Source organism: Globicephala melas, chromosome 8 (genome assembly GCF_963455315.2).
Source record: "Globicephala melas chromosome 8, mGloMel1.2, whole genome shotgun sequence".
NCBI classification, from domain to species: domain Eukaryota; kingdom Metazoa; phylum Chordata; class Mammalia; order Artiodactyla; family Delphinidae; genus Globicephala; species Globicephala melas.
The window spans coordinates 15,763,092-15,785,672 of record NC_083321.1 but is presented as its reverse complement, the minus strand read 5'-3'; the positions used below and the strand labels follow the sequence as shown (position 1 = coordinate 15,785,672).

General features: G+C 50.4%; 1 protein-coding gene across 11 annotated transcripts in view; it reads left to right on the top strand.

Moving 5' to 3' along the window:
* LOC115857517 (alpha-ketoglutarate-dependent dioxygenase alkB homolog 3) overlaps positions 1–22,581 on the top strand; it is a 181,723-nt gene that overhangs the window by 132,523 nt on the left and 26,619 nt on the right. For 9 of the 11 annotated variants that reach the window (XM_060303315.1, XM_060303314.1, XM_070046126.1 and 6 more), the window contains 5 exons: positions 14,696–14,986; positions 16,647–16,706; positions 18,876–18,946; positions 20,167–20,236; positions 20,696–20,762. In XM_060303315.1, the coding sequence (XP_060159298.1) occupies positions 14,696–14,986; positions 16,647–16,706; positions 18,876–18,946; positions 20,167–20,236; positions 20,696–20,762 (559 nt within the window). Of the gene's footprint in view, positions 1–9,851; positions 13,362–14,695; positions 14,987–16,646; positions 16,707–18,875; positions 18,947–20,166; positions 20,237–20,695; positions 20,763–22,581 lie in introns of those variants that run through there. The other 2 variants (XM_060303323.2, XM_030864632.3) reach the window with 2 other exon arrangements.

The following is a 22,581-nucleotide window of genomic DNA, read 5'->3' as shown; positions in this document are numbered from 1 at the left end:
CCCTCCTTCCATCCCTTCCCTCCTCGTCTCCAAGCCCCAGAAGGGGCTGCCTGATGCTTAGCTATTTTTATCCCAGGAGCTTTCTCAAGGAGAAAGCAGCGTGGTCCCCGAGCCAAAGCACGTGGCTGTGTCCCTATGGAAAACCTCCCCTCATGGGGAAAGAATCCAGGGGATTTTTTTGGGTCCTGGCTGGAAGCCTCTGATTTTTGTTTGTCCCTTGCTCATTTATCAAGGTTTCAGTTTGTTGGTGTGTTGTTTTCTTATAGGAATAAAGGCAACACCACATCGTGAATCAGGTCTGGATATCGACCCTTGTGCAACTGTGATCAGCCTGGGGTTTGGGATTTTCAAAAAAGTGCTTATCTCATTTGTGTCAATAGCAGAACGGAAATAGTGTGGTGTAATGGAAAACTGGCTGGCCTAGAGGCGGGGGTGTGGGTGTAGGGGCAGAACTAATATGTATTGAACACCCACTAGCTCCAGACTCCATTCGTTATGCTTACAGGGTCTCTAGGAAAAAGGGATAATTAGTGTCCAAGTTTGGGGAAACTGTGACTCAGAGAGGTTAGGTAACTTGCTCAAGGTCTTCCTGGAACACATGAAAGAGCAGGGATTCACACCCAGGATTTGGGAAGCACCTGACCATTCAGCTTCCCTCCACCTGGATTTAAGTCTCAGCCCTGCCACGTGGTAGCTGTGTGACTTGAGGCAAGTGGCTTCACCTCTCTGGGCCTCGTGTCTTCACTTGTAAAGTTAGGGTTGTAATACTGGCTTTATGGGCATTGGAGAGGGTGCAGTGAGATGCTGTGTGTAAAGGGCTTGGGCAGAGACGAGAATAAATGCTACCTTGTCACCCCAGCCCCCCTCCCTGTCGCCATCATTCCTTCTGTGGAGGCTCCCGGGTCATGTCAGTTCCTGAAGAGCCAGGTGTCTGTCTGCCTCCCCCAGGCACGTCTGTGGCGGTTCCTGCACCTTGTTTTCCTTATCCTTGGAGTTTCCCTCTTCTGTGGCCTTAGAGCTTCTGAGGTCTGGAGGGTGGCGATCTTTGAAGATGCCTTTTCTTCCTGAGAGGAAAAGCATCCAGACAGAAACAAAAGGAGGCATCGGGCCGAGGTTCCACGTGTTCGAATCTCAACTTTCCAACGTGTTAGTTCATGTCCTCCGAGAAGCAGACGCCAAAATGGGATTCCAAACGCAATGTATTAATTGGAGGAAACACCTGTGAAGGATCAACGGGAGGGAACAGGAGTGGGTGGGAGAGCCCTGAGGCTGTGGTCCTGGTAGAGAAGAAAGGAGGAAGGGGGCCCGAGGCAGGAAGAGTCTTAGATCGCAACACGGTTCCCAAAAAAGCTCAGCCCCGTGATGGGGAGTCCTGGAGCTAAAGTAGGCTGAGGGGGGAAGCCCGCACCTCCTAGGACCAGGCCTGTGCCAGTCCCCCTGCCACGGCCCATCACAGGCTGGGCGCAGCCTGCAGGGAACGGGAAGCCTGCCTCAGTGAGGATGCGATGGTGGGCCCGGCGGGACAGAGCTGGGCTGTGGTCCACTCGGCTCCCTCAGCGGGAGATCCAAGTGGTTCACTTTTACCACATTTGCTCACTCAGTAGGCAGACTTGGGAAACATACTCATGCTCTCCGAAGCTCAGATTCACCATCTGTAAAATGCGGATGATAATAATAGCTTAAAACAACACTGATTTATTCTCTCTCACAATTCTGTGGGTCAGTGGGGCTCAGTCGGGGGGCTGGAATGTGCAAGGTGGCATCTCACCCTCCAGGTGCTCCCTCCACAAGGCTCGTCATCACTCCACAGCCCGGCCTGAGCTTCTGTGCAGCATGGCGGCTGGCTTCAAAGGGCAAGCGGTCCAAGAGGACAAGCCCCAGGGGCCAAGCATTTGTCAAGCCTCTGTTTGCATCATGTGGGCTAATGTCTCATTGGCTGACTCGTGACGCATGGCCACGCCCAGAGTCGGCACGGTGGGGGAGGGGCACTACACAAGGGCATTCATTGTGGTCACCAGTGTTACAAGCTGTCACAGGGCTACGGGGGTGGGGGTGGGGTGTGTGTGACAGGATGATGTTGCTAAGTGCTCAGCACAGTGTCTGGTCCGCCTCTATATATGTGCCCAGGACACAGTGACTGACGGGATGAAACCTCCCTCTGAAAGGCTCTGGGGTGAAGGTGTCCGCTCTGGCTCTGAGGAGAACTTAGCAGAGTGGGCTGATTGGAGAGGGGGCACTTGGGTCTTGTCCCTGCCCAAGGATTCCCAGGAAGAAGGGAAGTGCTGGAGCCCAACTTTGTAGATTCTGGGTTTGGGGGAAGACGCAGGTCAACAGAAGCCCAGTAGGTCAGAGCAGGCCTCCCGGGGGACGAGGAGAAGACTTCCTGCCAAGAAGATTCGCAGTGGGAAGGAACTCACAACTGTGGAGTAACTGGGAGAAAATGTCCTGTGGAAACTCTCAACCCATCATCTCTAGGTCTCCCGGGGGAGAGTGAGAGGAGTCAGCTCCTTCCAGAACATTCCGTGTAATGACTTCAGTCTTGGGAGACTGGCGGGCGCACAGTAGGCCTCAATAAACATGGACTGAAAGAATGAAAGTTGAGATGATCAGGGGAGGAATGGTGTGGTGGACGGCTGGGCAGAACTTGGCAGGGAGAGGCTCAAATTTATATTCATTATTTCACATAATGCTATCCATCCCTCTTCCCTCACCTCTCTTCACAGATGAGGAATTGCTGTCCAGAGATGCTTAATAACTTACTTACAGCCACACAGTTTCTAAGTGGCTGAGCTGGGATTCGAACTTGTGACTTGACACCCAGACTCTTGACAACCACTCCATATAGGTCACACCACACCGCACCATACCTCACTCAGAGAAAGGGACATTTCAGGGGATCACAGCAACCAACAAGGTCCAGACAACAAGCGGATGAGTTCAGAGCCTGCCAAAGCCAGACAGCACCTTCCCCCCGGGGAGCAAGGCCACCCAGTCACCCCATGGTTGCCATCTCCTGCCTGCTCTCCCCCAGCACCCCCAGGGCCGAGGACACTCAGTCTCCCTCCCAGGACCAGGGCTCCTGTTTGGGGCCCCTTGGCTTTGAAGTGTGGGTGACAGGAGTAGATAGTGTCCATGGGTAATGTAACAAAACCCTTTTCTTTGTGCCCTGAGCAGTATCCTGGGTCTTGGGCAGAGGGAGAGGGGGGTGGCTGGAACAAACTCCTCTTTGACAGCTGAAGCAGAAAGACGCTGGGGAAAAGCAAACAGAAAGCGCCCAGAAAAGACTGACTTAACTGAGCCACAGCTCTGGTAAGGAGAACAGCTTATTCATATTTGAAGAGGTATTGAATGCTGGCAGCATACTAAGTACTGGAAGGAAGGGAGATGCTGCCATCGAAATAGATCAAGGCAAAGTAATGAGATGGAGAAGCCAGAGGAAAAGGCATTGGCAGGTGGGGTAGCGGGGGCAGGAGGCTGGGGAGGGAACGAATGGGAGGGTGAAGGGGGCAGTGGGCCGTAATCGTGCTTTCCCTCACAGACCTACTTTGTTTGCCTTAGAATATGATTCTTCATCTTTGGGGGATTCTGATGAAAGCCTGGTCCTCATCATTCCTATAACACCGAATGTACTTGCAGAGAAAATTCGGAGTGGGATGAGAGGTCCCGAGGCCCATCCCCAGCCCCTCTAAGACAGCGTTGTTGTTGTTGTTGTTCTCGGCCACGGCACACACGCGGGGGTCTTAGTTCCCAGACCAGGGATCGAACCCGTGCCCTCTTCAGTGGAAGCGTGGAGTCTTAACCACTGGACCGCCAGGGAAGTCCCAGACAGTGGGTTCTTTTCTTTTTTTTCTTCAATATACCAAACTCGATTGTATTTCTATACATTTGCAATGAACAATCTGAAAATGAAATTAAGAAAACAATTCCACTCACAATAGCATCCAAAAGAATAAAATACATAAGAACAAAGTCAACAAGAGAAATGCAAAATGTATCTCTGAAAGCTATACAACATTGCTGCAGTAAACTAAAGATCTCAGTAAGTGGAGAAACATCACGTATTCACGGGTAGACAACGGGCTCTTAACGAGTGGCATTCATCCCCATGGTCCACCCCAGAGTCTCTGGGTCAGCGAGGCAGAGGTGGAACTTGGCACTGGTTTGGGGAAAAGCTTCCCAGGGGACTCCGACGTGGACCCTGGTTGAGAATATTGTCCTGGGGCTGCAGGAATCCCAGATGAAGACCTCAGGCTTTCAGGGAGCAAAAGTGTTCTAGTCTAGCATTGAGAACAAGTGAATCCAAGCCAGGAGCAGACCTCACACAGCCCCCCCGGTGTCCTGACTGGTTTGGGAACCTCCAGTCAGCCCCACAAGGCAGTTAGTCACCCAGATACGAGCTCAAGAAGATCTGTACTGTCTTCCCATGTGCTCAGAATAAAAGCCTAAATCCTCATCAAGGTTCACCAAACCTTGTGAGATCCTTTCCTCAAAGTCAGCAAATACAAGTTCTCACATCAGGGCCTCTGCACTTGCTGTTCCCTTTGCCTGGAGCTATTCCCCCAGAGATCCATGCAGACTCTCTTTCGGTTCCTGAGGGTCTTTGCCTAACTACCCTGTCCAAAGAGCATTCCTTCTTGCTCTTAATCCCCTGCCCAACTTGCATTTTCCTTATAGCACTTATCCAACTCTGTTGGTTTATATACGTTGTTCATTTTCTGTCACCTGTTTTAGAAGGTAAATTACAAGAGGTCTGCCCCTTTTTGTTGCCTTCTGTGACACCAGTGCCTAGGACGGTGTCTAGCACATGGCAGTGGCTCATTAAGTGTTTGTTGAATGAATGAATAGTGATAATTCTTTACTCTCTGTTATCCCACAGGACACAGATGTCACTTTCAAATTCGGTTAAAAACTCCCTGGAAACACAGAGCTGCTTTTTAGAGCCGTCTTCCCATGGAATCAGCAAATAAGTAAACAAAAAGCAGCTCCTTGACACCTACTGTATGCTCAGCCCCCATAGGCTAAAGGGAGGTACAAACAAAGAGTTAGTCTCTCTCTTCAAGGTCTTTACAATCCAGCTGGGGATGAGTGCTCCGGTCGTAGAATGCCTAAGCAGACAACTGCTCAGAACCTTGAAGGATAGTCGTTGGAGCTCTGAGGGGCTGGAGTGGTCAGAGAGGCTTTCTGGAAGAGGGAACACCTGCAGTGCCCTTTGAAGAATAGGGCCTGCTGGGTAACTGGTTGGAAGAAGAATGTTCCCCAGAGGGCAACCAAGTGGCAACCTTCTTCAGGTCCTGATGGAGGAAGGTGGGTTGAGCGGGTCACAGCCACCATATCCTGACATTATGGCATTCCTGCTCCTCAGGCTGTCCACTCCAGGTCACCTCATACAACCTGGAGACCAGGCCAGACCTAATGGAATCGTTAGGGTACTATTGCTGTGGCCCAGGAATCCAGGAAGAGAACACGTGGGATTCAGACACACCTGGAGTCAGGCCAATGCCAGCAGCGTGAACTTGCACAAGGCTGAGGAAAACTTGCTGGGCCTCATTTTCCCCATCTATAAAATGGAACCAAGGACACTTTCCTCATTCGATTGTTGGGATGCCCAGTATGTGAAACTCTGGATCCATGTCCTCAAAGAGAGCCCATCACTATGGACTCTCAGGTTCTGGCCACAAGTGTGCATGGGCCAGGGTTTTCTCAGGTCACCTCCTCTCTGGGCCTCAGTTTCACTGCTGTCTATCTCTGAGATGGGTCAGGGAACCCTTTGCAGTTTCCTCGCCTCTTGTCTTCACCTCTGTGCTTGCCAGGCTCCTCTTTCCCAAGTGAATTTGCATGTGGCCAGGTGGCTATTTCAAAGTCCAGGGAACTGAAATCAAGGGAGCAAGGGTGATACAAACCAGGGTGGGAGTGAGGGAGGGCAGGTGCTCAGGGCAGCTGGGTCCGCGTCCTTGGGGGAGGAACTAGGTCTTTTCCCCACCTCCCACTGCCTACCTCCATGCTTTCCCCACCAGGAAAGAGGACTCAAGGGCCTTCTAAATGAGGCCAAGCCGGACACTGGACTTGGAATCTTGCTCTGCTTTAGCCCGAAAGAGCTGGGGAGGAGTGGGGAGTGGAGCGAGGGAACAACAGCGTTCAGCACATCTGGATTCTAATCCTACCCCTGAGGTTTTCTAGTTGTGCGACATTGGCGAAAGCACCCAGCTTCTTTGAGCCTGGGGTCCTATCTGAAAAACAGATCCTAGGAGACCCTAAGAGCGCAGGGGTCGTGCTGAGTTAGGTTGGGATTGTATTGCCGGGCTCGTCCGGGCCCCGCAGTCGGCGCGAGCTCGGTCCCAGCCTTCCGTGAGCGCGCGCCACGCGGCCGGGGCGCTGGCTGCTCTCGGAGGGGGTCGGGGCCTTCGCCCACCTTTCCTCCCGTCCGCGCTTTCTCTGCGTCTGCAGAGGCCCCTGCCCTGAGTTTTCCGCGCCAGGAAGGAAAATAGGGGTTTAGCGACCCCTCTTGGCGAATGCATGTTACAGCTGTTGTGGTCGCAGGCGTCCCACAGGCAGATGATGGGAAACGCGGGAGGTTGGGGGAAATGAGGGTTTTCCCTCTGGGCAAGTCTTCATTCCACCGTCAGCAGTCACCTGGCGACTGCAGTGATTGGTTCCTTCATTCCCGTCCTCAGTCACTCATCGAATTGCTACCAATAGTTGTCAACAAACACTGACCGAGAACCACCTCTGTGCCTTGGAACCTAAGAAGCTACTGCCCAGAATGGACCCATTGCATTATGGTATACATTCGTTCGTTCATTCGTTCGTTCCTTCCTTCATTAATTTACCCACTCGCTCACTCATTCATAAATGTGGTTGAGCTCCCCTATGGGCCAAGCACCATTCTTTACATTTGAGAAACAGTAAGCAAACAAGCAAAGACGCTTGCTCTCATGAGCTTTAAGTTTTAGAAGGGGGCACTGAAAATAGTGCACATAATAAACAAGTATCGAGTACATGTGAAGGAGAAAAGTGCTATAAAACATGAAAAGTGGAATGGGGGGCACTGCAGTGTGGCAGGGGTGGAAGCAGGTTGCAGAATGAGGTAGGTGGTCATAATAGGCCTCCGAGAGAAGGTGATATTTATGCAAAGAGTTGTAGGAGGTGAGAAAGTGAGCCGAGCAGGTATCTGGGGGGGGGGGGGGAGCAGTCCAGGCATTGGAACCCAGCTAGAGCAAAGGCTTTGAGGCACTGCTGTGCTTTATACTGTAGGCATGAGCAAAGAGCCTGGGGATATAGGTTGGGGCCCCTAAACCTGCCTAAGGAGTCAGGGAGGAAGTTTCCTTGGAGGAGGTGACATGCAGGCATACACCTGAAGGAGAAGCAGGAGTCTGCCAAGTGGGTAGCTTTGTGAAAGTGCTCTCTGAGTGGAGGCAACAGCACATGCAAAGGCCTGGAGGAATGAGAGATGATGGTGTGCTGGGAGCGATACAGGAGGTTCAGTGTTTTGGGGCTGTTGGTGGTGGGGGAAGAGAGGTGCAAAGAATGAGACTAGGCAGAAATTTGTGATTGATTATTCTAGAGGTCTGGTATGCCACACGAAAGAATTTGGATTCAGAGGTTGCAAATTGATGGCCGAGGGCTGAAATCAACTGGTAAAACCATTTTGCTTGGCAGTGCTTGCCTTTTTTTTTTTTTTTTAAACTTGAAGGCATAGAGGAGGGATATGCAGGCTTCTGTTAGTCAACAGCCTCCCCAGTCCTCCCCTTTGCCTTAAGCCAGCTTTGCACATTTGTTACCATTGTGTCCTTGAAGGCATTTGGGTTTATAACCCCTGTAAGATGAAGGGGAGCCACTGAAGGATCTTGAGCAAAGATCAGACTTTTCCATTGGAAAATGTATTCTGGGACTCCTTGAAATCGGGGAACTTTTCCTTTATTTTGATAGTCTCACGGTCTAACACAGGGCTGGGTACATGATAGGTGCCCAGTGAATTGTTTTTTTGAGTGGGGAATGAACAAATAAATGACAGAAGAGGTGGGTCGTCAGTGCAGGCCAGGCTGTGGAATACGTGAGGTCCTAACGCTCTCGGTAAAGTGCCTGCCCACTGCTCATGCGTCCTCTCAGTGTGGAGTCCACGAGGACAGCGTCTGTCCAAGAGGAATCCAGAATCACCTGCCATGTTTGTTTTAAAATGCAGACTCCTGAGCCCAATTATAGACCTACTGGATCGAAATCCCTTAGTGGAGCCCAGGTACCTGCATTTTAAACAAGAACCCACTGAAGTTGGAGGACAGGCACAAGACAGGGTATTTTTGAACCACAAGCTGCTTTTGGCCTTGCTTCTGTTTGTCGACCCTCAGGGAAGGCAGACCAGGAAGCTCATTCACTTAGGCCATTCCCATCGCCCTTTGTGAGGTAGTTTTCATGACCTCCCCCTTTAACAAAGAGAAACTGAAGACCCTGAAAGGCTGAGTGGGTTTGCCAAGGACACACAGTCAGGTAGGGCTAGGGCGATTGGGACCAGCCCTCCTGGCAATCACTCCAGTGCTTCCTCGTCAAGCTGCCCTTCCTGCCTGAGGTTAACCCACTGCAGCCTGCTCTCAACTGTGACCTCCCCAAAAACGGGAAAGGTTAGTAGCTCATTTGTGCTTTAATTGAGGTTCCCTTGCTCCAGTGGTTCTCAGACATTGCTAAGTATCCAAATCACCTGGTGGTCTCAAGATACTACTCAGGCCCAGGCCCTCGCCCACTTCCAAGAGCCTCCTGCCCTTTATGAGCCCTCCAGGTGATGCCAAGACCTTCAAAGTTTGAGAACCACGGCTCCAAACTGTGGTTCTCCCAGGTGTGGGCATTGCTGAGCCTCTCTCTGTAATGGTGCAAAGAAGAGTCCATTTTATTCTGAATTTTTTAATCTCCATCCTGTTTTCCATAATGGCTGTACTAATTTACATTCCACTTCTGGGTGTTTATCTAAAGAATACCAAGACACTAATTTGAAAAGATACATGCACCCTTATATTCATCACAGGATTATTTACAATAGTCAAGATACGGAAACAACCTAAGTCCCATCAATGGACGAATGGATAAAGAAGATCTGGTATACGTATACTATGGAATACTACTCAGCCATAAAAAATGAAATCTTGCCGTTTGTGATAACATGGATGGACCTTGAGGGTATTATGCAAAGTGAGATAAGTCAGATGGAGAAAGACAAATACCGTATGATTTCACTCATAGGTGGAATATAAAAAAAAAAAACGAAAATAAATGAACAAACCAAACTAAACAAACACAGAGAACAGAGCAATGGTTATTAGAGGGGAAGGATGGAGGTGGGGTACGAGGAAAGGGGATCAACTGTGTGATGACAGATGGAAACTAAACTTTTGGTGGTGAGCACACTGTAGTGTGTGCAGACGTTGAAATATAATGTTGTACCCATGAAACATATAATGTTATAAACCGTTGTTACCTCAGTTAAAAGTAAAGCAACAAATTAAAGAAATTTTTTTGAAAAGAAAGGCCATTTTAGGTAATTGAGAGCAGCTGGGGGAGATCCCCTTGGAAAGGGCAAGGTAGATCTTGTCGCCCTTGAAATCATCTGTGCTTAAAAGCAGAGCATGCAGGCCCAAAGCAGTAAGCAAGCCTAGTGGGAGGAGGAGGTGGTGGAGGGGTCTCTGGGCCCCAAAGATTAAGAACAATTTCATCAGACATAAGGATTTTATTTGTTTTTGTTTTTGTTTTTTGCAGTACGCGGGCCTCTCACTGTTGTGGCCTCTCCCGTTGTGGAGCACAGGCTCCCGACGCACAGGCTCAGCAGCCATGGCTCACGGGCCCAGCCGCTCTGCGGCATGTGGGATCTTCCCGGACCGGGGCACGAACCCGCGTCCCCTGCATCGGCAGGCGGACTCTCAACCACTGCGCCACCAGGGAAGCCCAGACATAAGGATTTTAGACCAGAGAAGAAATGAGTAAAAACAGGGACGGAGGTAAATGCAGGGTGGCTTGTTCGGGAGCCGCGGCTGTGGAGTGAGAGGGGGCTTTAGGCCAAACGTTGCCGGGCTTTACCTGGGCCCCTGGAGCCCCAGTGGGGTGGGGCAACGATGGACTTAGGGGGCTTCTGGATCCCTGAAAGTGAAAGCCAAGCTTTGAGGGGATATGCACCCTTCCAGCAAAAGCCTCAGGGAGGGATAGTTAAGAGGGCAGTGGGGCCTGGGGTTCAAGCCTCCCTTTCCCATCCTATTTGTGTGAGCTGGTGTGATTCACCTCCTGCTTTTGAGCCTCTGTTTTCTCATCTGTAAAGTGAGGCTAATGGTGGTACCCTCCTAATAGAGTCACTCTGAGGATTAAATTACGTGGTGCACACAAAGAAGCCAGACCAGAGCCCGGCTCAAGGCAGCACCCAATCAGTGTGAGTTGTTGTTGATAATGTTGCGGTTTCGGAGGGACTGTGACCCCCAAAATAGCTTACACTGTTCATACTCATTCTGGGTATGTAGGGGGCTGCATTAAATTCAACAGACTATTATTATGTCCTCATTCACCCCATCTGAAAGTTGGGGATAACACCTCTAGGATTAAAGGAAAATGAAGCTGCCTGTGGTTGGGGGTTCCAGGCAGTGCTAGGCTCACTCATGAGGTGAGTGCACCCGGTTGAAAGTGCTGGTCTAGTGTTCACTAGCAAAGTCTGGTCAGCATATATATGCAACATGGCTGTAGCTGCCTCCCCATAAAACTGTATTTACCAAAAGATGAATTGGGGCCCTAGCCTATAACTATACTCAATTCTCTTGAAGAACACCTGTTAATTCTTTTGCGTCTTCCAGGTAGGCAGTAGGAATCTGTAGATAGCAATCATCCAGATTCCCTATTTTTAACTCTAATTTCTTTCCTTGCTCAATACTTCTGGCCGAGACCTCTGGTACAATGTTAGATATTTCACAGTGATCACGGGCAGCCTTAGCTCTTGTTCATGAATTCAAACCCTTCAGTTTCTAGATTGAGTAGGAGGCTGGCTTTTTGGCGGAGAGATGTCTTAGTTAAAGAGGTAGCCATTCATGGCATCAAGTTGTCTAACTCAAGAATGGGTATCTAATTCTGTCAGGTGTCTCCATAGCATCTATAGATCAAGTGACTTTTATCCCCTTAGGATCTATTAATGAAGAGTTACTATAAATCATAGAATTGAGCTGTCCTTCCATTCTCAGTATGACCCCACGTGGTTATTTTGTTATGCTGATGGATTCTGCTTGTTAGGCGCTATTTGTCTTCTAAGTATTAATAACCTAATCATAGGTGAGATTTGTCCATAGTTCTTCATATAAACATCATCAAATCTACATATCACTGTTTATTTGATTATGAAATGTGGATGATTTTCCTTTCTTCTAGAACAGTTTAATAGCACTGGAATAATATTCTCCTTTAAGTACATGGTAGAATTTCCTTATGAGACCCTCTGGGCCAGATACTTTTTTTTTTTTTTTTTTTTTTTTGCAATACGCGGGCCTTTCACTGTTGCGGCCTCTCCCGCAGAAGAGCACAGCCTCCGGACGTGCAGGCTCAGGGGCCATGGCTCACGGGCCCAGCCGCTCTGTGGCATGTGGGATCTTCCCGGACCGGGGCACGAACCTGTGTCCTCTGCATCGGCAGGCGGACTCCCAACCACAGTGCCACCGGGGAAGCCGAAACACCATATTCTTAATCTTACCATTTTATCCAGTCTGATGGTCTTTTAACTGGTCTTTGGTCATTAATTTAATGTAATCATGGATATGGTTGTACTTAAGTCAATTATCTTGCTATTTGTCTTCTCTTTGTGCCCTATGCTCTTTGTTAATTCTTTCCTTCCCGCATGCCTTTTGAATTAATCAGGCATTATGTGGTATCCCATTTATTCTTAATTATACCTTTTGACTTTTTTTAAAAAGTGTTTGCTCTAGAGATTACAATATATATCCATTGCCCTCAGTGAGAAGTTCACAGTCCTTAACAGGGTTTATTAAGATTCATGACCTGATCCCCGATCGTATCTCCAACCTTTCTCCTGAACCCTGCAAGCTCCGGGGGTCGGTATTAGGCTTGTTGCAGTTCATTAATGTTCCACACGGACTCTAACCTTCAAGGCTCTATCAAAGGCTTTCTTCTGCTTCCAACATCCCACACTCCAGCTAGCTAACTAGGACTCGAGCATCACTTCCTAAGTGTTTAGGGTGAATGAATGTGTGTGTAAGGCTTCCTGTATGGGGCCAATGCATGTGTGTGTGTGTCAGGGAAGGGGGCAGTGGTGTTAAATCTCCCTGCCGCATGCTTCCCAGGCACCCAGTAATCTTTCTTATTAGTTAGCACATTTGTATGTCTGCCTTCCCAGTCAACCATGCAGGCCCGCTGTTTGTTTTGCCATCACTGTATCCCAGCACTTTGCAGAGATCTTGCACGACACAGGCATTCAATAAGACTACTTACCTGAATTAAACAGAATGATATGACTTAAATGGAGAGAACTGGCTTATTTTACATAGAGGAACAAAAAGTCTTGAGAGCTGCTCAAGGTCACAATGTTAGTGGCAAGGCCAAAGCAAAGACAAGAAGTGGAGTGATCCGGAGACAGCCAAGTCTTCCCAGCCAGATCTGTACTGATGGATCCTGCTCATTGCTTTTCATGGAGAAAAGGAAACTTTTCCTACTCAAAGGCTCGGGGCGGGCGTGGGACCTTGGTGGTCTAACTCAAAGTCCCGGAATGTGCAGGGTCCCAGGCAGAGTTCACCAGATGTTCTGTAGAACGAAAAGAGGAGAAATTACAAACTCAGGTCAAAAGCTTTCATAGGGGAAGGATGTTTTCAGGATGCCCTTAATCGGAATTAATGTAAGTCCGGAAAGCCTTTTCCATGGGCCGCAACCAGGCATACATTTGTCCAGTAACCTCGGTGACTCTGCCTGTAAATGGGGACACTAAGGCCGGGAGGCAGAGGGAGGGGCCCCCGTGTGCCAGGGGCGGGGAGACCGGGGCGGGAAGGCCGCCAGGGCGCTGAGGCCGCAGAGAGCGGAGGTGGCAGCGGGCGGCCCGTCCCTTCCAGGCGGAGCTCTGGCCCTGGGCCCCCTCCCCTTCCGCGGCTTCCCCTCCCCGCCCCACAGTGCTGCAGCATGTGCGCTCCCTGAGCGCAGGCCACACCCGGGAGTCCTGCGGCCTCGGGCGCGAGTTGACGAACTGTGCCCGGAACCTTCTGGGAAGCCCGACCCGGCGTGGACGGTCCCGAGTGCGAGTGCCTGGGCCCGGGTGCCCTGCGCACAGCGGCGGAGAGCGAGTCCGGGCGAGGATTCGGACACAGACTGCGCGTGCCTGAGTGCCGGCGGCGGCTCCTCCAGCTCCGCAAGTAGGTGCAATCCACGCTTTGCAGAACAGGGGGCCCGCGGGGTCTCCCTTGCCCGGGCTCGAGGCCTCGCTGCAGAAGTCCCGGCCCTTCCGTCTCGAAGCCCTCGGCCAGACTTCCTCCTCCCGGAGGCCGGGAGCCGGCGCCCGCGAGGCCCCCGCCGCTCTGCAGGGGTCTTGCACTCTGCCTTCCGCCCTGTCCGCCCTCTCGTGGATCTCCGAGGCCCGGCCGCGCGGGTTTCGGGCTCTGGACTCGCCGCCGCCCCGCTGGACGCCCCGAGCCCGCCCTTCGCTCCCGCACGGCGCGCGCGGAGCCGGGGCCCGGCCGGCCCCCACCTCCACCCCGCCTCAGCCCCTCTGACCTGCCGAGGGCCCAGGCATAGGATGAGGGGGGGCGAGGTGAGGCTGGGGAGAGCCCAGTCAGTTGGAGGAGACCCCAGAAAAGACTTAGTGGAGCAAAATTTAACGGAGGAGCCCCCTGGGTTTCTGGGCCGCTGGCTGGTCCCCCATCATTTGGTGTTTGGGGCTTGTGCATCAGGACTGGGGAAAGCGGCGAGGAGTTATAATAACATATTTTACTGAAGTTTGTGCATGAGCCAGGATTTGTTCTAAGCCATTTACACTAACATATATTTATGTCCTCACTGCTACCCTATGAGGTAGTTACGGCTACACCCACTGTGCCCGCGAGGACGCTGGCTTAGAAAGTGGAGGAGTTCACATCTGAACGCAGGATGAGACCAGCCCCTCGCAGCGGCCACGCCTCCCCCACTTCGGGAGGGAGCGGGGGTGGGGCCTTGGGCTCTGCTCAGGGTCGTGCACTTGCACTTGTGGGAACCCCACTTGCTTCTTCTCAGGCCCCACCCATCATCGCCTCGAAACAACCAGATAATCTCATTTTATCCTTTACTTCTATTCGCAACAGTCACCACAAGACCCCTGGACTCCAGGCTCTTTCTACTTTAAGTCAGAGAATTTTAACTTGGCTTTTTGAAATTGACGTCGGCAAGAATGGAAAAGGAAGCTGGTGACTCTTTAGGCTGCAGAATGAAAAACTTCCACAAAAGTAAAACAAGCTGAAGCAGCCATTTATTCAAGTTGTAGAAAAGCAGCAAGTACAGCCCCTGTCTGTAGATCCTTAGCAGAGTTGATGCCTTGAAGCGATTGCGCACATGGTTACAACTAGTAAGGGACACAGGAAGTGATGAGTATATAAACTTGAAGGAAGGGGCAGATAGAGAAGGGGGAGGGCCCCGTGACTCCCAGTTCATTTTTGTTGCTTGGTGCTAGGAAAGCCCTTGATCAGATCAGGCACTGAGTGCTTTTGTCTTTCTGCAGATGTTCACACTCCCTCAGAAGGACTCCGGGACACCTACCACCTCTCCGGGTTCAGTCTCCACACAGGGCCTGCACAGTAACCATGGGGATGGTCTGGAAAGAGAATGCTCCGGAAAACCAGACCAGAAGCCGCTAAAGCTCTATGGAGTGGGTGATCCCACCGCCATGTTCTCCTCCGACAGCACCTACCTGTCCTCTAGAGGAAGCATCATTAAATGGTTCTGGGATTCAGCAGAGGAGGGCTACAGGACCTACCACATGGATGAGTATGATGAGGATGAGAACCCCAGTGTGAGTGAAGGCCCCCTTCCCACTGGGACACAAGAGAGCACGGGGGGTGGGGGGGGCGGGTACCCCACCTTGACCAACAGGGCAGCACACAGCTTGCTATTGTCATGTTGGAGTTGTGCCCCTTTGACCCCCAACGGGGTGTCTTATGTTGCTCAGAGAGGCCCCTGTATATTACCTGAATCAGAAAATGGCCCATTTATAATTAAGGGAACCTTGATTTGTGAGGGAGGAATTCAAGAACCATGGAGTGCTCTTACATGGATTCTGATCCACAGCCCATCGACTGTCCAACTTTAGATCTGGGACAGAACTAGGGTTCAGGTTGCAACTGTTTCACTTTTGGGTTGTGTATTCTTGAGCTAATTACTTAATGTCTTTGAACCTCAGTTCGTCTCTATAATGGGATAGTAATACCTCCTCTATAGAACTGTCACAATTAAATGAGATCAGGTATGTAAGTTACTAGCACAGTGCTTCCACATAGAGCATTCAATAAATGGTAGTTGCTATTATTATTAATACTACCTGCCCCAATTATTATAACTTATCACTAGTAATACCTTCAGAGGGTAGAGAGCTGTCATGAATAACCCTTTAATAATCTTTATTTGTTGAGCATGTACCAGGTGCTGGCACTGTTCTATATACCAGGGTTACAGCCGTGAACAAAAATAAAGTTCCTGCCCTCATGGAGTTTATAGTCTAGTATGGGAGACAGACATACATATATATATATATATATATAATATGTTGGGGTAAGTCTTGTAGGGAAAAATAAAGCAGGGTAATAGGATAGAGACTGGTAGGGTGGGCTGGGGATATTACTATTTTATGTGAGGTGGTCATAGAAGGTCACTTTAATATGGTGACATTGAAGCAGAGACCTGGAAAAAGTAAGGGATTGTATTAGTTATCTCTTGCTGTGTAACAAAGGACTTCAGGTCTTAGCAGCTTAAAACAAACAGTTCACAGTTTCTGGAATTCAGGAATCCGGGTGGTGCTTCAGGCTAAAGATCTCCTGGGAAGTTGCAGTGAAGCTGGGGCTGTGGTCTCATTTGAAAGCTTGGTGGGGTGGGGAGATGATCCACTTCCAAGCTCACTCACATGGTTGTTGGCAGGCCTTGGTTCCTCACCACGTGGTCTTCTCCATGGGGCTGACAGGGCCTCTTCTTGTGGTACAATGACCCTTGTTCCCGTTCCTGCCAGAGCACCAGTTTACTGTGTACATTCTTTCATCCTGTAAACTGAGGCTCTTGAGAGATACAGCGGTGTCTTGGGCATGTATCCAACCTTCAGGGACTTCCCATCCAGTGGGGGAGATAAAGCCTGTACATCAGACCCTGTGACCTGGGACAGAAACTGACTAGTGCCGTAAAGGGGGACAGATAAAGTGCTTTGGGATCCAGAAGAAGAAAAGATCCCTTGCAGGTGGGATTTTGAGGAAGGCTTCCTGGAGGAGATGGCATTTGCACAGAGCTTTAGAAATGGGAAGATAGGATCAGGGAGCCATGTGGAGGGCATGGCTTGAGCAAAGGCCAGGAGGGGTGGTGGGAAGGGCGGGATTGCAGAGAGCTTCACTTTGCTGCCTTGGTGCGCCCCCCGGGGCCTTCTGATAGCACCCTCTGCTTTGCTCACATGGCTCTGTACCTCTCACCTCCAGGGCATCATTAACTTGGGCACCAGTGAGAACAAACTCTGCTTTGACCTGCTGTCCAGGCGGGTAAGTCCCGGTGCACCTCTGGGTGGCATCCCCAGCTGCAAGGGGCTGTCTTCTCTGGGATTCCTTGGAACACTTCCCCCAGACAGCCTGCTGCTTGCTTCAGCGGCCTCGGGGACCACTTTCTCTGCCATCTTGGGAGAGTCACTTCCCCACTGTGATCCTCCTTCTTCACTTCTTCTGGCTCTTTCCCTCCTCAGTTCCTCCTGCTGGCTGGGGCCCTGCTCTCAGGGGGAGATACTCGGTGGTGTGTGGTCAGTATTTAACAACTGGCCCTGGGAGAAAGGGGCCCCTGATCGGTAGCTTTTCTGATTCCCATAGTGTAAATGCCCCCACTGTGGCTGATATCAGGCTATTGCCGTGACATCACTGCATGCAGAGCTGGGAAGAGAGGTGCAGGGGCACCATCACGTGGTAGTCCCACCATGCAGACACATGGACGGCAAGAACCTCCAGAGCACAGATGAGAGCAAAGTGGAGTAACAGACAGGAGCAATATTGTCTGAGCACTTTTTACCTTTGTTTTTACATATTTATATGTATAGTTTATATAATTTAATTTTTGAAAATGGTACAGTTTGCAAAATTCCTGAAATCAGATTTCTTTCTTTTATTTATTTTTTTAAATTGAAGTATAACTGCTGTACAGTATTATACAAGTTTCAGGTATACAGTAGAGTGATTCACAATTTTTAAAGGTTACACTCCATTTATAGTTATTATCAAATATTCGCTCTATTCCCCGTGTTGTACAGTATATCCCTGTAGCTTATTTTATACCCAGTAGTTTGGACCTCTTAATCCCCTACCCTTATATTGCCCCTCCCCCTTCCCTCTGCCTGCCAACTCACAGATAGAGAAAATAATCAGGTTTCTTGAGCTGGTGTGAGCCATCTCTAGTAAACTGCTGGAACTATCTGATGAATGTGTCTCTCGAGGCCTAAGAGTTAGAGTTTGGAACTGTGGAGAGAGTGATCCTTAACCTAAAGGAACATATTTCCAAAGGGAAACATCTAAGCTGCCAGGGGAGAGGGGTGTAGGGAGTGGGGTTGAAAAGTCTGTTCTACCCAAAGCCAGCTCCCCACTCTAAGGCAGCTCCGCGCCATCCAGTAGAAATAAACTGTGAGCCACGTATATAATTAAAATTTTCTATTAAATAGTACAAAGAAACTGGTAAAATTCATTTTCATCATATATTTTATTTAGCCCATTGTATCTAAAATATGGCTATTTCTACATGTAATCAATACAAAAAATTATTGAGATGGTTTGCCTACTTCTTTCATATAAGTCTTCAGAATCCAGTGTCTCAATTCAGGAGACCCACATAAGAGCCACATGTGGCCAGAGGCCTCTGGATCGGACAGTGCAGTGCTCAAGGACGAAGGAGAAATGGAAAAGGCTGGGGTTATAGACACGTGCCTCATTCCCTTTCTTCCTTTTGGTCCTGCCGCCCAAGGCTTCTGCGTTTCCTCGACTTTGTGGGTGTGATGCCCTGGGAGTCACTAACCCAGCACCCAGGCAGGGTGGGGATGGTCTGGAAATGGCCACATTTTCCAAAGTGTGAGGTTGAGCTGAGCCTGCAGGAAGACAGTGGCCTGAGTCCCTCCGTGACTTAGAGCCAAGACCGAGGTAGGGCACCCAGTTCTGGGACCTCTTCTGTCACCCCGTTGGAGGAACTGAGGTGCGCGGTCTCCTATCGCTGCCTCTGCAAATCCACCTCTCTGGTTTTGTTGGGCGGCGGTGTTGTATAAAGAACACTGGACTAGGAGTCAAAAATTCTGGTTTGTCTTAGCTTCGCCACTTGCCGGTGCTGTGATGTTGGCTGAGCCACCTGACTTTTTTTTTTTTTTTCGGTCGTGCCGTGCGGCTCACGGGATCATAGTTCCCTGACCAGGGATTGAACCTGGGCCCCCTGCAGTGGAAGTGCACAGTCTTAACCACTGGACCGCCAGGGAAGTCCCACACCCGACATTTTTAAGCCTCAGTTTCCTCATCTGCAAAATGGGCATGAGAATGCTGTCCTGGGCTGCCCCTGTCTCAGTTTCTCTGATAAGCAGACCAGGCCCTTGGCTTTAGAAGCCCTGGTGCTGCATGGATGCAGGTGGCAGGGCTGGCCCTCACCATGAGTGTGTGCGTTCCTCAGCCCTGCTCTCCCCTGTCTGTCCCCAGCTGAGTCAGAGCGACATGCTGCGGGTGGAGCCGTCCCTGCTGCAGTACCCTGACTGGAGGGGACATCTGTTGTAAGTAGCACCTGTAGGCCAGTGGTTCTCAACCCCAGGGCGGTTTCCTTCCCCAAGAGACAGGTGGCAATATCTGGAGACATTTTTGGTTGTCGTAACTAGGAGGGGGTTGCTCCTGGCTTTTCTTGGGTAGAGGCAAGGGAAGCTGCTAAACCTCCTACAGTGCCCAGGACAGGCCCCTCCACAGGAAAGAATGATCTGGCCCGAAACATCAATAGTGGCGGGTTGAGAAAGCCTGCCCTAGGCTGAGGGCCTAGTCCTGGAGAGCTGGCAGTCGTGGGGTCTCCTGGAGCATCTGCAGGGAACTAGTGCCTCCTGCCCGTCCCACCCCTGCTCAGCGGCTCCCTGGCTTGGTTTCTCTTGAGTCTGAGGAGTGGAGAGGGCCTTCAGGCCAGGAGCCTTGTCTCCAATTTCTCAGTAGCTTTAGAGGAGCCAGAATCAGCTTAGGAGGAGATGGTTGGGGCCTTCTGCTGGTAAGATGGGAAATAGTAAGTAAAACTAATAAGAGTTTATATTTATTGAGCACTTGCTAGGGCCCAGATGCTGTCCTAAGGATTTAGTGCTGGAGCTGGACTTGATTCCAAGAGTAATTCCAAGCATGTGCTCTTATAATAATTAGGATGGTGGCCCTAGAGACTGACCACTGGGCTTGAGTGTGGACTCTGCCACTAACTAGCACGTAACCTAACTCCTTCAAGCCTCAGTTTTTTTGTCTGTAAAATGGGGATAATAATAATAGTAGTTGTGTCATAGGGGTTTTATGAAGAGTAAATGAGGAATATTCTCTAAATAACACTTGCATAAGGTAAATGCTTGTAAATATTGGCAATAACTATGATAATAGTTATTGTTATAATAATAATTATATTATCCTACATTATATTATATATTTTATTATATTAATGTGCTATTATTACTATTAATATTAGCTAGATCTGTATAGAGACTGTTACTTTTTGATATTCCTGCAGTCTGCTGATTAGGTGGGGTCAGGTGTCCTAGAACTACTGGAATGGAAATTTCCACACATGCGGGTAGTGTTGGGACCGAGGAGGGAGGTGGGTACCAAGGAGCGGAGACAAATAGTGATCGTATTCCCATCGTGGGAAGCAGAGAAGGGTAATGGCAGCTGCCTGAAGATTTGCCAGAGGAGCTTTGGGATGGACTTGGGGTCGGAGCCCCTCTGACAAGCACTGCCCATCTGTCTGTCTGATCTCCAGCCTCCGGGAGGAAGTGGCCAGGTTCCTGTCTTTCTACTGCAGGAGCCCCGCACCCCTTAAACCAGAGAACGTGAGTAGCCCCCTCCCCTGCTCCTTCCTGATCTTCTGCCCCCTCCCCAACTTTCGGCTGGCCAGGGGTAAGGTAGGGTCACTTAGTTTTGATTTGGAATTAGGAAGACCCCCTCCCTTCCTTCCCCTCATCCTAGATATTTAGAGTTTGGGTATAATTTCTGCCCCGCTTTGTTCCGTGGCCCCTCTTTGCCTCCACACCTTCGGGCAGGACTCTGAGTGACCAGCTCCCTCTTCCTTGCTCAGTTGATCTAGAACAGGGTCCCCACGCATAAGCCACACAAATGGACTTGGCTGTTAGTCAGGAGGGGCCTGCGGGTGTGCCCTGGCCCTCCCTCTGTGCCCTGGCCCTCCCTCTGTGCCCTGGCCCTCCCTCTGTGCCCTCCTGGGTTAGAGGCTGCAGGCCCTTGCACCCTCCTGGGACAGATTCATCTTTGTCCCGTGGATGTGTCGCCCTCAGGTCGTGGTTCTGAATGGCTGTGCCTCTCTCTTCTCCGCTCTGGCCACAGTGCTGTGTGAGGTGGGGGGTAAGTAGACCGCAGCCCATTCAGTGCCAGGGGCTGCCCTGTGCCTGCAGTGTCCCTAGCTGCCTGTCCTCGAGGCCTGCATCAGGGTGCTTTTGCCATAATAGACTGTTAGACCACAGGGGGCTTAACTAAGGGGCCTGACAAGACACCAGGGGTTGGCAGTTCCAGGGGAAGTTAAGGTGATGCCAGGGTTCTGGGCCATTTCTCTGTGACGACCTCATGTGACAGCATGTCCTAAAGCAGGAAGAGAGGGAGGCTGTGCTGTGCCTGTCTCTTTTTTACTGGGAGGGAGGAAATGGGGCTCCTCTTTCCTGGAAGAGTCCCCGCAGGGCTCCCCTTGCATATTTCTGGCCAGGACGGACTCACAAACCCATTTCCAAAGCAGTCCCTGGCGAAGGGGAAGAGAACGCTGGTTGGCTTAAACCAAACTTGCTCCATCCCCCAGGGCTGGGGGAAGGTGCCCCTTCCTTGGACGTATTGCTGGTCATAGCTGAAAAGTCTGCTGCTCTCTCAGCAAGGAAGAGAACTGGAATGGCTGTTGAGTGTCGAGCCAGCAGTGCTTGCTGCAAGAGCCATGGTCAAATCAAGGACGTACTGACCATAGTCATGGTCAGGGGCTGTTGGTTGCCAGGAACAGAGACCCACTCATATTAGCTTAATTAATAATCATAATTTAGTAACGTTTATTGACCACATACTACGTTTCAGGCGCTGGCCTAAGGCTAGGCATAGTCTGTCATTTAATCCTCACTCTAACCCCGATGAGGTAGGTTCTGTGCTTATTCCCATTTAACAGATGAGGAGATTAAGGCCCAGGGGTTAAGTTACTTGTTAAAATAACACAGAGAGACGTAATAACCAAGTTTGGAACCCTGAACGGAAGATTCATCACAAGGATGTAATAGGCAATTTCCTACCCGTTCTAGAACCATCAAGAATAGAATTAGCGTCACACTCTCTGTCTCTCACTGGCGTGTGCAGTCCCCCTCCCCCGCTTCTTATGCAGGCCTCTCTCTGGACCCTGCTCAGCTCTGTTTGGCCCAGGTTGTTGGCTCAGCTCTGACTCCACAGGACCTTTGCATTCAAGTGCATGTTCTCATCTCACAAGGATCTGTGCTGCTTGGAGCAAAGTCCTGAGACAGAGAGAACGTGATGGGTGTCTGGCCAGCCAGTGCATTGGCTCCTGGGGTCATTTGTCTACCTCTGGCCCAATCCCTGTGGCCGGGGGAGGGAACATGTAGGGCAAAGTCTGCCCCTTCCAGAGATGCGAGGCGGGGGTGGGGTTGTGCTGAAGGGAAAGCTGGGAAGGGAGCAGCTTGACCGATGCACCCTCTTCAGAGCTGGAGGAGCACCTTTACCTCTGCCTTAAGCGGACCTTGGGCGTCATCTCATCAACCCCTGTGTCCACAGCGGGAGTCTTCTGCATGACACCCCCTCGCCACCGAGCGGTGTCAGCCTTTGGCTTCAGTGCCCCCAGCGGGGGAGCTTTCACTCCTCCAGAAGCAGCACATTCTGTCTCTGGGCAGTTCTGTGTCTTGTCAAGTTTTCCCATTTGTCACACCCAGATCATCACCCTGCAGCTTCGACTCCTGTTCCAAGTCTGTGCTTGCAGTAACCCAGCATGTCGTGTGCTTCCGAGGGATCTAAGCTTCAGTTTCCTCATCAGTAAAGTGAGGATAATAATAGGACTTACTCCACAGAGTGATTGTGAGGATCAAACGAGATTAAAAATATAAATATTTAGCACAGATCCCCATGCATATTAAGTGCCCGATAAATGGTAGCTACTAATTATTAGAAAAGGGACTCAGTGGATCCC